The sequence below is a fragment of the Neophocaena asiaeorientalis genome, unplaced genomic scaffold (assembly GCF_003031525.2).
Source record: "Neophocaena asiaeorientalis asiaeorientalis breed wild unplaced genomic scaffold, Neophocaena_asiaeorientalis_V1.1 scaffold67, whole genome shotgun sequence".
Taxonomy (NCBI): domain Eukaryota; kingdom Metazoa; phylum Chordata; class Mammalia; order Artiodactyla; family Phocoenidae; genus Neophocaena; species Neophocaena asiaeorientalis.
The window spans coordinates 6069387-6087485 of record NW_020173731.1 but is presented as its reverse complement, the minus strand read 5'-3'; the positions used below and the strand labels follow the sequence as shown (position 1 = coordinate 6087485).

Below are 18099 nucleotides of genomic sequence, written 5' to 3'. Positions count from 1 at the left end.
GTGTTACCTGGGTTGGGTGGGTAAGTCTGATTCTAGGATTCACTTTTAGAAACTCACCTGCCCACAGATATAAACTACATTTTCTAGGATTTGCTTTACTAATCATAAAGGTGGTATTTTAACCTCCATTTGCCTGATTCCTGTATCTCTCCCAATTGTTTCTGACCACAGGCAGGAAAAGAAAGTGCTATGTATTGGGCCCTCTCAAAGCTTAACAGTTGAACACTATCTCTGTAAATAATTCATAATGCACTCCAAGGGCAGGAGAACTGATCTACTTCCTCTGTCTGATGGTCCTGCACCCGTATTCCAACGGCATCCAATGCAGTACTACCCATGGGGCGTCACATAGGCCATTACGATGCTCAACCCCAGGAGGCACCAGCCTGCAGCGGTGAAACTCAACAAACTCTAGGAATGCTTGCTGAGTTTCAAAGAAATAAATCCTACTTCCAGTGTCTTCACAGTTACTCAGACCTGCCTCTCTCCCAAATTGTCACACCCAAACAATCTAGGAATGATGAATGGGTTTAAATTTTCATTTCTGAAATTCTTCCAAAAAAGACTATGTGTCCCTCTTAGATAGCACAGACCAGTCATTTCAACCTTTCGCTTTTTAAGAGCGAAGCGTTTTTAACTAATGAAACAATACTCAAGGTCTCAGTACATGAAACAGTTCCTTCAAGCAAACATGAACCATTCATAGTCCAGAGCCCCACCCACCCAATTTCCCTTACACCCCTCTGGATGCGCCCAGGGATATTCAGGAACCCTTTGGCTCCATTCAAATAAAGACCTGCCCAGGGGCAGATGCCCAAGCAGTTGGCCTCCAGGGACCTCTCCTACAGCCCAGATTCTGCAGCAGCATCCATTCCATCAGGATAAAAGTGAGACAATGAATGCACAAATATTCACACACACATACACACACACACACACACACACACACACACACACAAAATCAGGAAGAGGTTAAAATTCCGGGAAAAACCAAGAAAAGCAAGTACTTAATGCCCTGTTTCTGCAAAAAAGAACAAAGGGTCAATGATAAATTTTCTATTAAAGGCAGATCAATACACAAATCCAGGAGAAACACCTCCTACTGATGGCAAAGGCTGCAGCTCTCTCCTGGATGAGGATGCCCAGTAGAAGGGGAGTTCCAGGTCAGGCTCCTCCTTCTGGTCACTCTGTGATGGTCATCCCTTATGTAGCTCCCTTGGGTTATGCAGTAATGAACCTGACAACCTAACCTGGCTATAGGGTTTCTCAACCACAACAGTCAGATAACAAAACAGCAAGGCTCAGGTGTATGAGAGAATTTTTGGCCTCCTACCCTGGACCTCCTCCCAGGTACTCTCTAGAGCCAGGCATCCAGGCCACGTTTGACAGCAACAGAATTGACCAAGCCACTGTGATTGGCTCTTGAGAAGGGTTGCATGTGCTGGGCCATTCCGATGGGTCCAGAAACTAGACTAGAGAATGGCAGTCAGCCCCAGGAAACAGACCAATAGGATTTGAGTCAACTTTACTGAGACAAATGACAAGTGTAGACAGGATGAGAGAGCATGAGGGGGGAAGTAGTGACCACTGGCCATTAGAACATCTGATTCAGAATCCCAAGCCCTGTGTTTGAGCCCTATCTCTTCATTTATTTTATGTCTTGGCCACGCCACTTTAACTTCTCTCAGAATCAGTTTCCTTATTTGTAAAATGGGAATAATAGACCTACTTTAGACTAAGTTAAAATGTATGATGATACACAGATATTTAAAACTATTACTTTCCTTTCTTCCTTCCTTTTAAATTCTTTACCTCTAAGGTTAAAATGTTCAATCTCACCTCACAGGGGTGTTCGTATGACTTTAAAAGAGAACGTATCTTAAGGTGTTTAATGAAACTCCAAAGCTGCGTCTACCTGTTCATAAGGAAAAGGGCCAGTCTCAACCATAACAAGGGAAAGGTAGAAAATTCAATGCTTAAGCCTCCATGTAATTTAAATTTGACTGAAGGGCAAAAAAACAAAACCTCAATAAATGGAGAGAGTTACACTGTTTGTAGATTAAAAGAATCAATTCTGTAAGATGTCAAACCTCCCTTTTTAATATATAAATTTAATGCAATTTCAATCAGAATCTCAATTGTTCCTTTTTTCATTTGTTTTTCTCAGAGCTTGATGAATTGACATTCAATTCAAATAGAAAAGTAAAGGTAGAAGAACAGCCAAGAAATTTTTGAAGAGAAAACGTATGACAGGGACTACCTACTATAGTAACTAGGAGCCATTGGCAATGACCCTAAAACAAGCAATAATGAAGACAATAATATCATTTACTGAGTGCTTCCAGCGGGGCCAAACCCTGACACATCATGGTTTACCTTTCACAACTCTGTGAAGTGGAATTGCTACTGTGACATTATCCCCAATTTAAATATGGACAACCCAAGTGGGAAAGCATTTTAACCAAACTCATGTAGCTAATAAGTTACACAAGGAAAAAGAGGAGAGACACAAACCCATGAAATGTGTGAGAACTTAGCATATGTAAAAAGAGCATTTCAAATTGGAAAGAAAGAGCTGGATGATAATAAAGAGTGCTATAAAAGTAACAGAAGGAAAAATGGAAGAATATTTTTATTATTTAGGTAAGGAGAAGGGCTTCCTAAGTATTATATAAAGGTCAGAACCATAAAGGGAAAGACTGACAAACATTTTTTACTTCTATATGGTATTTTAAAAGTCTTTAATTAAAGAGAAAAAATTTTAATAGGCAGAATGTTTTCACTATGTGTGTGATTTAGGATCAATATCCCTCACATATAAGCAGCTTCTAGTACTGAAAAAGTAAAAGACAATCTATTGGTAAAATAAGCAAGAGACGACTGTTTCCTATTAGATTTGTCTTCACAACAGATTGTCACCTCCTCAAAGGCAGAGTCGGTTTCTTATATGTGGATCTCTTTGGCTCAAACCCACAGGCCTGCAGTAGGTAATCAATAAGGACTTAGCCGGCAGCTTCTCCTGCTCTAAGCTGCCTTTCTCTGGGCTTCTCTGCTGGAGAAGCTGATCCACAGCTCCCAAACCAGGGCCCCCAGCCACACCATGAATTGTGGAGTCAGTCAAATGCTGGGGGGTGTTATCCAGAGGGTGGACTGATTTCACTCAGGGCTGATACTTCTTAACTTTCTTGTTCGAAAAATGGAAAAACTAATTGGCCAGCCCAAAAGTGGCCACCTAAATATTTGCTGAATGAGTTCATGAATGACGACTGTCATTGATATAAGAAAATTATCCAGCATACTGAGAATGAGTTAAGTCACAATACAAAATATATAGCAATTCCAAAATGCCCAGGTTTACTGGTCAGACTCGCCAATAGATAGAAAGAAATGTTTCAAATAAGCCAGTCTCCAAGATAGGTAATAGTATTACACACACTCATTCCAAAACACACCATGAAGCCTTCTGCTAATTACTTCCAACTCCCCAAAAGGTAAAATAAACATGAATGCCTATCACTAGCGGATCCTTTCTACAAAGTTATCCTTGTAAATACTAAAGAATGGGAGGGGGGAGAATCAAAACAATTTATTAAGAGTTTATAAAGAAAATCACAAGAATTAAATAGAACATATGGGCAAAGAATCTGAACAATTAACATAAAAAAGTAATTTTAAATGGATATTAAATAGGAAAAATACTTCACTCTCACTAGCATTAAAAATACTCATTAAACAAAAAAATGTAATTATAGGCAATCTGTTTGGTGCTAGAGCAATTCAATGAGTCAGACACTCACAGTCTGCAAGTGAACTTGGAAATGCATTCAATTCTGGAACACAATTTGGCAAAATGTCTCAGGAACCTTGGTTCACATTCTTCAACACAGTAATTTTCAACTTCTAGGAAATATTTCAGAATGTCAACTAATATCTTTGCATGAAGATCTTCACCTCAACATTATATTTAATCAAGAAAATTTAGAGCCTCATAAATATCCAACAATAAAGGAAGTGTTAATAAAATTCCTTCTAAATTATATTTATGGGGAATTTTAATGATAAGGATATTTTTATGATAAAAAAATTAAATAAATGTACAATTTCAAATTGCATACATGTCAAAGTCTCAACTATGTAACATGTGCAAGACAAAACACCAAAATGTCAATAGGATGGTAGTATTTCTCCAAGTCTTTGAGTCTTTAGGGTGATTGATTTTCTTCTTTAAGCCTTCATACGTGTTCTCCATAGTAAAAATGCATTCATTTAAAAATCAGAGAAAAAAGAAAAAAAACCTTCCTTTCAATGATGACATTTCACATTTTAAAGTCTCAAATGGGGTGACATTTCCCCCACGGGACTCCATACTGCTTTAAAACGCTGAAAGTTTCAATCTATTGAACTACAAATTGTGAAAGTAGCAGCAAACCTGCCTCCTCCTCTCTCTCCTCCCGTCCATCTCTGTTCAGTCTGCTCCTCCCGGGCCAGCCGGTCAGTTCAGCCCCACGAGGCTTGCTCCTTGGCTCTGAAGCCCTCACTGTGAATCACATACTCTTGGGTCACTCATCTGTTTCTTGGTAACTGTCAAGTTCCTTTCAAAGTCACTCAGCAAACATGGGCCAAGTGCCTCCTCTGGGCTGGGCTGTGTGCTAGACACTTGCCAGTCAGTGGGCTCCACTGGCAAGTCCCTAGGCTCAGCCTCCTCCCATTTCCCCGGACACCTCTCCTTCTCAGCTGCCTCTTCCCCACCGCTCCCCCAGCAGGCCACAATGGTGATTCCTAACGCGTCTCCCACCTCTGGTCTCCTACAATGCATTCCATCTCCACTCTCTAATGGAGTCATCTTTCTGAAATGAAAATCTTCCTATTACACACTTAACCCTGCTTAAAACCGCTCAACGCCTCTCAGGCCACCCTCTGTCCCCACCACCTCTGCTCTTAAGACAAATTCTAAACTCTTTAACGTGGCTGCACGATCGGCCCTTCTCAACCTCTCCAGCTACACTGGTGACCCATGCATTTACAGATTTATTCAATTACTCCATGAGTTCAGGTGGAACACCTTCTGGGTCAGGCACTGTGCTGGGTGCAGGGGATCCAGCCAGGTATAGACACACCCTGTAGGCATGGAAGTCAGCCTTCACTGCAGCTGCTTTCTGTCCTTGCTACTCAGAGTGTGATTCTTGGACCAGCGGCATTAGCATCACCTGGAGCAGAATCTTGGGCCCTTCTGCAGACCTACTGAATACAAGTATATACTTTTTTTGATTTGCAGGTGATGTTATATATCCTGTCAAAGTCTGAGGAGCCCTGCTTTGCGTTTCTTCAAATGTCAGTGCTGCTCTCCCCTATTGCCCTCTCCACGTGCCTTTCATCAGCCTGGGACACTCTTTGCCCTTCTCTCTGCCTAACTCCCCACTATCCTTCAGTTTCCACATGAATTTCCTGCCTGCTAGGAAGACTTCCTTCCCTGACCTCCTAAGTTAGGGTGAAGGGACACCCCCCATGTGGTGTCACCATCAAAACACTTACAGCTCTATACTGTGATGTGGCCCCCGACCCCCGCAAACACTGTGGGAGCAGAGGAGCGTTCCTAGGAGCAAGTCTAGTGTCTGACAGAGTATAGTCAGACCTCGCTTTATTGCGCTTCACAGACACCACATTTATTTTTTAACAAGTTGAAAGTCTGTAGCAGCCCTGCATTGAGAAAGTCTATTGGCACCATTTTTCCAACAGCATTGGTTCACGTCATGTCTCTGTGTCACATTTTGGTAATTCTCGCAATATTTCAAACCCTCTACAGCAAAAAGATTACAACTCCCTGAAGGCTCATATGATGATTAGCATTTTTTAGCAAAAACTGAATTAATTTTAATTAAGGCATACACATTGTTTTTTTATAGACATTATGCTACCGCACACTTAACAGACAGCTATGTTTACAGTATACCACTATAACAACTTTTACATGCACTGGAAAACCAAAAAATTTGTGGAACCCAACCTACAATATCTCTGAGGTATGCCTGTAGTTGGTCAGTAAAAAGCCATTAACAAAAACATAGAATTTGGTGCAACTGTAAAATACCCAGGCTTAAAAAATAATTTAAAGTTTCTAAATTCCTCGGGTGAGGGTAGATTTGGAGGAGTTGGGGACAGTGAACAGGTTCCTAGGAAGAAACCAACACTGTCTGCATCCACGTCTGCTTCATGTTTTATGCACAGGCTTAGCCTTGGACGAAACCCCTGCCAGCCCACTGGACATCCTTGTGTAAATTAGAAAGAGAAGTTCCTCCCTCAGCACAGATGCAATTCTAGGCCAGGGTGCACTGAGGACCTAGCAAGCAAACTGGTTTCTGGTTGCCCCCATGCAGGGTATAGCCTGCACCACCATATGTGGTGTTCCTGCCTTGTGCCCCGACTAAAACCAACCCCGTCTGGAAAGAACAGCCACGGAGCAAGCACTGGAAACCAGGTCCTGGCTCTGCATGACCTCAGGTGAGGAATTTACCTTGTTATACAATGGAGATACGTAACGTCAGCCATGACTACTTCACAGGGCTCTCTCAACATTTTTAAATAGAGTGGCATCATACCTTCCACAGAGTGTATTTTCTAAAATCAAAGGGTAGGGTAAAAGTTGCATATGACCACAATTGCTCTTGAGAATGCCTTCACATCACCCATGAAGTAGAGTCCATGCCCAGGCTGACATGCCACTCTGGAGACTGGCATGCGTCTCTCTCAATAAGCCCACCACAACCTCCAGGGAGGGAAGAGATGCTGATTCTTTGGTAAAAACATCAGTTGAACTGACTGGCTTCCATGCCTAGGCCATGTCTACCTAACGTACAGAACCGGAAGTACCAGAATCACCCTCAGTGCGATGAGATACTCACAGTACGAGGCCTTCAGCCCCCGAGGCAGCTGAGGGAACAGCAGTTTCCCCCCTGCCGTCTCATACTCACTCTGGGGTACATGCCCACTGAAGAGAATAGCAAGTGGAATCACTAATTCAGTTTTAATTATGTTTCCCTCTCTCTTCCTTTTATGCCCAACATGTATAGTTGACTTTGAGCAAGTTAAATGCATGGTCTAATGAAGCTTGAAAACTCTGAAGCAAAGTATAAACGCAAGGCATTATCTTTGTGATACGCCTACCTGATTAATAGTCTGTGACGTGGGGAAATCCACACTGTTCAGGACACAAAGCTACCAGTGTGGGAAACCTTTAACTCACTCCCTTAGCTCTGGGCACATGGGCAGACCCCTCCCCTCCCATGCAAAGGCACTGCTGGCGTGCTCCTGGGAACAGCTGTTGCTTTGAGTTGTGTCCCCCCGTAGAGGAAGGGCTGGCACGGAGCCAGTCACAGTCTTTCACCTCATTCCTCTCAGGCCTATTTGGCAAAATGTCTCAGGGTAGGAACTAGGGTAGGTCTCGAGGTAGGAACTAGACCTACTGGCTGAGGAGGTGAAATGGAACAAGGCAGCAACTCTAGTGTGAAAGTGCAGGACCAACCCTCTCAGAGTTGCTGATGCCCAAAGCTAATCTCTCAGCTCAGCGTCTGCACTGGCCACCAAGTAAAGAGTCCTCTCCGTTGCCTGCACCAACACTCCAGACTGAAAAAAAGTCCGAGCTCCTTCCAGATAAAAGCCACATGTGCCCACTGCTTTCCAGAGCAAAACATATCATCCTGAATGCCACCAAAATAAACACATATCCTGGGAATGTTCTAGTGAACCAATGACCTACTGAGTTCAATCCTACATATAAAGAACAGGATTCCTTACAACCAAATAGTGTTTTTAAAAACCAAGCACTCGGGCTTCCCTGGTGGCGCAGTGGATAAGAATCTGCCTGCCAATGCAGAGGACATGAGTTCGAGCCCTGGTTCGGGAAGACCCCACATGCCGTGGATCAACGAAGCCCGTTCACCACAACTACTGAGCCTGCACTCTAGAGCCCACAAGCCACAACTACTAAGCCTGCGTGCCACAGCTACTGAAGCCTGCGTGCCTAGAGCCCATGCTCTGCAACAAGAGAAGCCAGAGAAGCCCTTGCACCGCAACAAAGAGTAGCCCCCACTCAATGCAACTAGAGAAAAGCCCGCACACAGCAACAAAGACCCAACACAGCCAAAAATAAAAAACAAATAAAAATTAAATTAAATTTAAAAAACAAAGCACTCTTCAACACCTCTGCAGCCCTGCTATGGCTATGTTCCCATACAGCCCACTTCCCATACTTCCAATACAATTAATCTCTATTCAACAGGAAAGTGCTAAGAGAAAGCAAGTTCTATACTTGTGTATAGCTATTGACCTAGATTCTTCATTAATATATTTGTGGAAGTTATTATACACAAAACAAATACCAATTAACAATACATTTTGACTAACAGTGATTACAGTATTTGATTAATACTGTCTCTGACAGAAAACTGGGGTCACAAGTGAAACAAAATTTTATTTAGAAACTCTTAATTGGGCATCTACTGGTGTTACCCGCTGTGCTAAAGGGAGATAGATACAAATGTGAACTGGACAGAGATTCTAACCCACCTCCTCCCTCCCCACCTAAGAAGCCTTAAAGTCTACAAGTGCCTTAGGCCAACAACTCAACATAAGGAAACCAATAGGAAAAACACTAACTCTGGGCAGAAAAGAGATCAAGAAGTCTTAATTGGTTAGTGACAAGTACAAATGCTCATCCATACCATTTACCCCAACATACACACTGGCTTCAAGGAATGACATTTAGCTGATGGGAGAAAAGAAAACCTAAGACAGCAACAGAGAAAGAGGAGATATTTTACTCTTCCAAGCACATCAAGGTATGGTTCAGAATGGTCTGAATACTCACTGTTCTTCTTGTACATCAAAATTTCAAAGGAATTCATCTCATAGTTCTCAAATGTTTGCCGCACCTTTTCAATGGTGTCTTTATCAGTCAGCTCCCCGTACATAAAACTGCAAAGCAACCAAACAGCCCAAGTTAGATGAACAAGTATTTATTATTCTACAAGCATCTATTAAATACCTGCTCTACACCCAGCACTGTGCTTTGCACTGTGGAACACACACACACACACACACACACATACACAATGAAAACATTTGTTCAATCAAAAACGATTTACTGATTGAGCTGGAATCAAGACTCCATCCTTGTCCCCCCAAAACTGACAGTCTAATGAGACACACTAGGAAACAGTAGATCAGGAAACAGTAGATTAGAGAACAGTATGACCAACACATGAGGAATTACAACACTAAGAATAGGCACAGAGCACTGTCTGAGTGGTCAGAAAAGGCTTCCCAGAGGCAAGAACAAAAGAGATCTAAAGAGCAGGTGGAAATCTGCTGAGAAAAGGAGGGAAAGGAACATTCTACGCAAAAGATAAGCATGTGCAAAGGCACCGAGGTGAGAGGAAGGTTAATTCTGGAACCTGAATACGGTTCAGTTCCATATGTCTGGAATGTAGACAGTAAGGGGAAAATTAGCAACAGGTAATATGGAGAGGTAAGCAAGGGCCAGATCATGGGGGAGATCACGGCATTACAGGTCAGGTGAAGTCATTTAAACTTTATCCCGAAAGCAATGCAGGGAGGGCCCCTGCAGGGTTTCAGGCAAAAGAGTTACATAACGAGATCTGCATTTTAGAAATACAATTCTGAGAGACGTCCTGAGAAGGATGGCAGAATAAATCTGGACCACAGACTTTTCCTCCTCTAATTCCTAACAAATTAAACAAAAGAATAGGGGAAAAAAAAACACAAAAAGTCACCAAACAAGAAAAAGGGCGCAATTTGATGCTCTAAACATCAAGACATACTGTAGCTAAGGAAAGAAAAGAAGATTCAGCAAACAGAAGATTCAGCCACTGTCTGTGCAGCTCTTTTTCCTACCCCACCACTAAAAAAGAAAAAAGAGCTCTGGGTTGAATAAATCCAGATGATAAAATTCTATAAATTCTTTCTAATACTTCTCCACACTCCTCACAATTTGGAGAAAAGTAAACTAACAGGGTAAATAAGCATCCTGAAAAAAAATTAGAGAAAACCTCTCGATAGTAGAAGCTTCTGCCTACTAATACTGGTTCTCAGCAGAGGCAGGAAAACTGCCGGAACTGTCCATTTTCTTGGGTCCGCACACTGAATATGGTCTGAAGACCAAGGTTTTTCCCTCTAGGAACGGGATAACATTCCCAACAACTAGGCTGAGCGACACTAACAAAACGTGAGAGGAGAGAAACCATCCCTTAATGGGGCTGGAAAAGCCAGTCCTCCAACAAAGGCTGCCCATGGACCCCCCCCCAAGCATGTCCCCTGCCCACCCCAGGCCTTCAGACGACACCAACAAGGAAGGACAGCCATGCTCAGCCCTCAAGGCTTATGTAATGTATAGAAGCAGCAGCGTGGGTTCCCAAACAATACACAACCTGTCTTCTAAAACTGCGCATACCTAACTGTGCAATTTGGCTTTTTCTTGATGCCTTGAGTCATAGAATCACAGAATTTCAGAACAAGAACCTCAGAAGTTATCAAGCACAATTCCTGAACTACCAAGTCAAGCGCCATGCTCAGCTTGATACTGGAACAGCCGTGGGCTTACTGTGAGCTTCCACTTTCCAGCACCCTGCAAGAAAAGTGCCCTAGCTATTGACTTTATGAATTCTGCGTCACTTTTGTTATCACGTTCCTTCCCAGCCCACCGAGAGATGCTATTATCTGTGGTTCCCCGTGAGCCCATCTCATGTAGTACTCTGCTTTGGGGCTGTGTTCTTCGTCTATAAACCAGGAAAACAGATAACTGAGCTTGGTGAATTACCTTTAAAAAGAAGGATAGATCAAGGCTAAATTAGCCATGCCTGAGAACAAGAGGATTTCTTTCTCCCAGGAGGTAAAAACTTAAGCTCTATAACCATTTTACTTAGCTGGTTTTGCTCTAAGGCCTTTTTAGCTTCCTCCCACTTTCCCTTTCTGAATGGATTTGCTAGATAAGTGACTTATGTGATGGTTGTATAGGTTGGCAATTTCCTTCACAAGGTAAAACCAATCCCTGCAAAGTGAAGTCTTCAAATAAATGAAGTGCCGTAATTATGCCCAGCTTTCCTTACTCTTATGTACTTTTTCAAGTTGTAGTTTAGTGGTAGGTGTACATTTCCTTTGTCTGGACATTAGATTTCAGATGCCTGCAATGCAAGAAACCAGCCAAAAGGCTTCTGAGCAATTAGGGATGTGGCTAACACAAAGGCATGTTTACTTTCCTTCTAGAGAAGGGACACCTTCAGGGAATTAAATAAGTTTCTTAGAGTTGCGCGTAAAAGAAAGTTGGCTAAATTATCCAGTTCTCTTATCTGATTTTCTTAAAGTGTCTGATTATAGCCAATAAGAAGCAAGAAAGGTAAGGAAAGGCTGCTCAAGTCACACGAAAAAGCGAGCTCACTCTCCCAGTGTGTTCTGATTGTGTACAAAAGCGAGCTCACTCTCCCAGTGTGTTCTGATTGTGTACGTGCCCGTACAGATGGAGACACAGATGCAGATACACAGATACTCAAGAGGATAACAGCACACCAAGAATATAAGAGAATTCTATCGTAATACTTGAGTCATAATTTTTAAACCTTTGAGGGAATCTTTTTTTTCAACACCTTTATTAGAGTATAATTGCTTTACAATGGTGTGTTAGTTTCTGCTTTATAACAAAGTGAATCAGCTCTACATATACGTATATCCCCATATCTCCTCCCTCTTGCATCTCCCTCCCACCCTCCCTATCCCACCCCTCTCCTTTGAGGGAATCTTACATTTTCCATTTCCCAGTCCCAAAAACCTAAAATTTAAGAAAATGATAATATTTTCAAAACATTTAATACTTTTCACCAAATGAGTTACTTGGCTGATTTAATATCAAGAAAATGCAACTTCTGAGAACCAAAGACTATGACTGGGTCAGATGGGTTTTTCCACCCTTTGGAGATGAGTTCACTTTTGGGTGTAGCAGGTTTAGGAAAATGATTCCACTGCATGCGAACACCACTGAAGACAGAAGACTCTGAGGAAGGTGAGGAGTGAGAGGCGCCAAAGGCTGTGGAGCCAAGACCTTGTTGGGGCAGCGCAGGGTCCGGGTCACACGCTCCGCAGGACACCTTGAAGATGCTCTAAAAGAGCTTTCCTAGTGCCACGGCCCAAGGGCGCTGCTTGGTTAGGAACCCTGTCAAATGCACAAGCTGCACAGCACCCTTTGCTTCTGCCTTTGAATCAGTGATCAGAGAGAGATGTGACAGCAGCAAGGCAGCAAGACATGGTTCTCTTCTCGTTTTCTGATGAAAAGCCCTATGAACAAGGCCCTTGCCTCCAACATGCTGTTGATTCTTAAAGAGCGGCCATACGTGTTTTAAAATTAATTTAATCATCTAAAATCATCCATTTCATTTGATTTCATTTAATCTTCTTTCACATAATTTGCATCTAAATCCTCATAAAATTGAGTTCACATTTTATTGATAAAATGACTTTCCTGAGTTTTTCTAGGTTTTCTCCCATCTCACTGACTGTAAATTCATTAGCTGTAGGGACTATGTTTTAGATCTTCTTTGATTTTCCCAGTACAGTGTGTGAACTAGAGATGATCGTGCAATATTCCTGAATGAACTCTGCATGAAAGGAAATTCCCAAGCTGAGTAAGCCAGTTTCTTTTTCCAAAAAGATACCATGATAGAGTGTTGAACAGAACCCCAAACATAAATACCTGCAGGTACTGCTTTTTTGCATCACTTCCGCCCTGTGATAGCCAGACAGCTTGCAAAATCCATCATTGCTGTACACGATAGGCCAGTCCACTATCTGGGCATTCCCCAACACAAAATTAGTATCTGTTAAAAAAGAAGAAGAAGAAGAAGGGGAAGGAGAAAAGAAAAGGGCATATGAGGCAAGACATTAGTTGAGATTCAATGAGGACATAAATAATAACCAATCCAGGTATTTTTGTTTCCCTCCAAAATGGCCCTCTGAGGAATACAGAAGAACAGAGCTTTAGAACTGAATATTTGGAATGCAAATGCTGAGGTTTCTGTACTCCAAAGGAAGCATGCTTAACCAACCAACCAACGTTTTCAGCAGAAATCCAGTGATTTCCATAAGACATACTCAAGTCCTAATTTTTCATCTCTGTGAGATTATGCTGGTAATGTGGAGCCAGAGAGAATCCAAAAGTAATTTCTTCTGGGCTCCATCCAGCATCTTGGCCCTGTCAGTCTTTTGGGCAGAAGCTACAAACTGGCCTTATTCACCCTGATTAATATTTGCTGATCCTTGGAGGAGAAGGCCTTCTTAGAAAGGCAAGGGGACAGCAGGTTGCCTCCTGGAATACACACACCAGAGAGTCTTCCTCTCCATAAAGAAGTGACTTAGACCTTCCTAATGCTAGGGCTCCATAGAACCTGATCAAGATGCTGGCAATGACAAAAACCTTCTTACTGATTTTGAAATCATGGAGCCACAGAAAGCACATTTCAGAGCTCTTTCATGGAGCACCAGCCCACCATTCACTTGTGATACGGGGATTAAGTAAGCCAGATATGTTGGGCTATTTAGCGTGTTCTCACCACTTTCCACATTTTTAAAGATCAGAAGTCTTCGATACCTTTTGTGCTCAGGAAATCAAGTGTCCCTCTTCTCTTTTCAAGACCTTAAGCAAATAACATCCAGAACTTCAATATAATCATTATTTTGGCTTGGCTCTCTCCCCTCCACAGAATAATCACCCCTTCCACACCTCCCCCCGACCAAAAAAAGGAATGAAAGGACACACATACAGACCCTTCCTTTGTTGTAAACTGGAGGGGGTTTTGTTTATATATGTACACTATGTGGAGTGGAATAATGGTGACATGTAATGTCCTCATTTAATTGGGAGGTTAATTTTGTTCTAGTACAGCATTTACAGTTTATGCACAATATGGGTAACCATCCTTTCCTATCTATGTGGGAAGGAATAGAGGAAGGAGAGGCAGGAGGAATAGCTAAATACCATAATCTACTCTTTTTTCCGACATTTGGTTTGTTTATTAACACTTGCAAACATTCGAAAGCTCTTAGATTTGAGTGGGCAGCTTAGCTGCCACCAGCTTTGAGAAGACTCTCTGCAGTGCTTCAGCTACACAGCGTACCTGGATACCTGTTCCTTTCTGGTGGTCCAAAAGGATGGGCCCTACCTCACTGTGCCCTCACAGTCTGCTGCAGCCCCTTCCAGTGTGAGCAATCTTGGTGAAAGGTGATGTCTCTGCTTGGTGGTTTCAGCCACCAGGAAAGCTGACAGCTAAAGGGCCTGTAGCAGTGGCTCCCCACCCCGCCAAGAGAGACCTTACCTCATCCAGATGGACCCCACGCACCTGAGCCTCTGACAGTGGACACGAGAGGGAACTAGCAGGTGGTCACCAGGTGGTAGGGTGCTCATCCACCCCTTCCTGCTGGGAGAGCATGGCTGCATCCCTCACCCAGCCTGCAAATGCCTTCAGGGCCACCTGGGATCCTACGCCTGGCTCCCCAATCTAAGGTGGGTGCTGTGGCTCCTTCATTTCCTACTCAAAATTTCCTTTTACTCCAAGTTGTCAGAGCTCAGCTGTGTACTGGAAGTAAGATTCCTCACTGAGAACCCCTGGGTGTGGTGATGTGGGCACTGCTGACCTCATGGGCTACGGCACTTGCAGCCAGCCTGAGCCTCATAGGGTCAGAGATTCAGCATCAGATAAAACAACAATATTGGTTCCACAGTCGGAAGTAGCAGAATTAAAATGAAAGAGGAGCTTACTTACTTATTTATTAGCAATGGAAGCTACGCTTACTGTCAGTCTGAGCAGGGACTTCAACTCGAGGGATTCATTTTATGAATACGCACAGCTTCAAAGTTCTAACCCCTGGCTAAATTTAGAGAGCGCCTATCACTTATTTGTTCAATTTCTTTCTCTTTGCTGAAGATACGCATCTGTGTACATATCTATTGTGATGAGTAATACAGTAAGTTACTCTTAATGTACTCTTGGGAATGCTCTGATATACTGAAAAGGAACAGAAAACAGCACCGTCATGAAGTGAATCTGCAAACCTGCTAATCTTATAAATATGCCTTTAGTAAAAATACACAGCTAGTCCTGCCCTCTGTCTCTCCCCATATATGCACAAATACTTCAAGTTCCCATTGGATATCAAGCACAATGCAAAACCCTGGGATATCCAGCTTGACAAGGTATGGTCCATGCCCTTCGGGAACTTACCAGAACAAATAGGCCTGCATACAACTAACTAAACAGGGCATGAAATACTTAACTCTGTTCAAGGGAGGTAAAGGACTGTGTCTCTGAGTGGTCACAGTGGAAGTTGCTCTCGTCTGGAAGGATGAGTAAAATTCACCTAAACATTTTCAATGCCTAAAATGTACCTGCCACAGGTGACACAAAAATAGATAGAGAACTGAAAATACGATGCCTGCCTCTGGTAAACGTAAGAGGCTGTGGGAAGAACAGAAAATTTCAGGCAGAGGACCCAGCATGAGCAAAGGTCGGGCAGCACAGGACACAGAGCAGACTGGTGTACACACAGGGCAGCCAGGAAGACGAATGAGTGGGAGGTGAGCCTACAGACTGGACTGCAAAGGGTCTTGAATATCAGGGAGCTCTGACTTTATTCTGGAGATAAACTAACCCTTCATGCTGGTCTTCTCTCCCTGAAAAAACTCACGTTTCTTGAACTGAGTAACTAAGCCTTAAAAGAAGTACAAAATTCACTGAATTATCCCTGAGTTCATATGAAGTCTAGTCAGTTTAACTCTCTAAGTTCTTAAGAAGAACTTAAAAAAAAAAAAAAACTAATTAGTATCCTCAGAAAGACTCAAGTGACAATATACCCATAAAACAAAAACAAGATGCTGGGTGGGGGTGGGGGTGGGGAAGACCCATAGGAGAACAAATGAAAAAGTAAATAAGAGCTCCTGTAAATTCAAAGTAACAATTAAAAATTCAGCATAAATGTTAGAAGACAAAATAAAGTCTCACAGAGTATAGTACAGAAAGAGACATAAAAAAATAAGACACAGAAGATCAATCAAGAAAAACAGCATGCATCCTAATAAGAAGATCAGAAAGAACAACACAATAGGACAGAAGACATTTTTTTTTAATTAAACAATCAAATCTGAGGGTAGAATAACAATATTTTCAGATATGATCTTCAGGTAAGATCTGGGAAATTTATTTCCCATATATTCTTTCTTAGGAAGTTACTTGAGGATGTGTATCAGCAAAATGAGGGAGTAACACATGAAAGAAGACAACATGGGAACTAGGGAAAAAAAGTGGCTCCAAATATAGAAAGCAGGGAAGGAAGCTAATAGAAAACATTCAATACGGAATGCTTCAGAGAACAGAAGTTCCAGAAGAGAAGTTATTTAGAGATAAGGGAGGTCAGGAGTTAATGATATTCTTGATAATCTGGAATAACATAAAAAGCTTAGGCAGACTTCCCTCATAGCGCAGTGGCTAAGAATCTGGCTGCCAATACAGGGGACACGGGTTCGAGCCCTGGTCTGGGAAGAACCCACATGCTGCAGAGCAATTAAGCCCACGCACCACAACTACTGAGCCTGCACTCTAGAGCCCACGAATCACAACTACTAAGCCCGTGTGCCAAAACTACTGAAGCCACACACCTAGAGCCCATGCTCCACAACAAGAGAAGCCACCACAATGAGAAGCCCGTGCACCACAATGAAGAGTAGCCCCCACTCGCTGCAACTAGAGAAAGCCCACACGCGGCAATGAAGACCCAATGCAGCCAACAATAAATAAATAAATGAATGAATAAATTTTTTTTAATAAAAAGATACTGAGGCATGTTAAAATTAAAATAAAAAAGTTTAGTAAACATATATAATTTGGGGGGCAGAAAAGAAAACTAGAAACATCAAAGAAAACAAAAGCTGTGCAGGAAGGGAAACCAAATCATACTATATCACATCACTGTCATGTAAACACATTATTAAATTCCAATTTCTACAACCAAGTCAAAATGGACAGATCATCCAAAATGAAATTAAATAAGGAAACATGAGCTTTAAATGATACATTAAACAAAATGGACTTAATTGATATTTATAGGACATTGCATCCAAAAACAACAGAATACACTTTCTTCTGAAGTGCCCATGGAACATTCTCTAGGATAGAACATATCTTGGGTCACAAATCAAGCCTTGGTAAAATTAAGAAAATTGACATTGTATCAAGTATCTTTTCCCACCACAACGCTATGAGACTAGATATCAATTACAGGAAAAAAATCTGGAAAAAATACAAATACATGGAGGTTAACCAAGAGATCACTGAAGAAATCAAAGAGGAAATCAAAAAATACCTAGAAACAAATGAAAATGAAAACACGACAACCCAAAACCTATGGGATGCAGCAAAAGCAGTTCTAAAAGGGAAATTTATAGCAATACAATCCTACCTCCAGAAACAAGAACATCTCAAATAAACAACCTAACCTCACACCTAAAGCAATTAGAGAAAGAAGAACAAAGAAACCCCAACTTAGCAGAAGAAAAGAAATCATAACGATCAGATCAGGAATAAATGAAAAAGAAATGAAGGAAACAATAGCAAAGATCAATAAAACTAAAAGCTGGTTCTTTGAGAACGTAAACAAAATTGATAAACCATTAGCCAGACTCATCAAGAAAAAAAGGGAGAAGACTCAAATCAATAGAATTAGAAATGAAAAAGGAGAAGTAACAACTGACACTGCAGAAATACAAAGGTTCATAAGAGATTACTACAAGCAACTCTATGCCAATATAATGGACAACATGGAAGAAATGGAGAAATTGTTAGAAAAGCACAACCTTCTGAGACTGAACCAGGAAGAAATATCTTTTTGACCCACCTCCTAGAGAAATGGAAATAAAAACAAAAATAGGGGGCTTCCCTGGTGGCGCAGTGGTTGAGAGTACGCTTGCCAATGCAGGGGATGCAGGTTCGTGTCCCTGTCCGAGAAGATCCTGCGTGCCGCGGAGCAGGTAGGCCCGTGAGCCATGGCCAC

At 42.0% G+C, this 18099-nt stretch overlaps 1 protein-coding gene across 2 annotated transcripts in view; it reads right to left on the bottom strand.

The window, feature by feature from the left end:
* The window catches only part of KCNH1 (potassium voltage-gated channel subfamily H member 1), a 409116-nt gene that overhangs the window by 365672 nt on the left and 25345 nt on the right, over positions 1 to 18099 (bottom strand). For both annotated transcript variants that reach the window (XM_024751064.1, XM_024751065.1), the window contains exons 2-3: positions 12755 to 12878; positions 8864 to 8970 (exon numbers count right to left, since the gene is read on the bottom strand). In XM_024751064.1, the coding sequence (XP_024606832.1) occupies positions 8864 to 8970; positions 12755 to 12878 (231 nt within the window). The remainder of the gene's footprint in view (positions 1 to 8863; positions 8971 to 12754; positions 12879 to 18099) is intronic.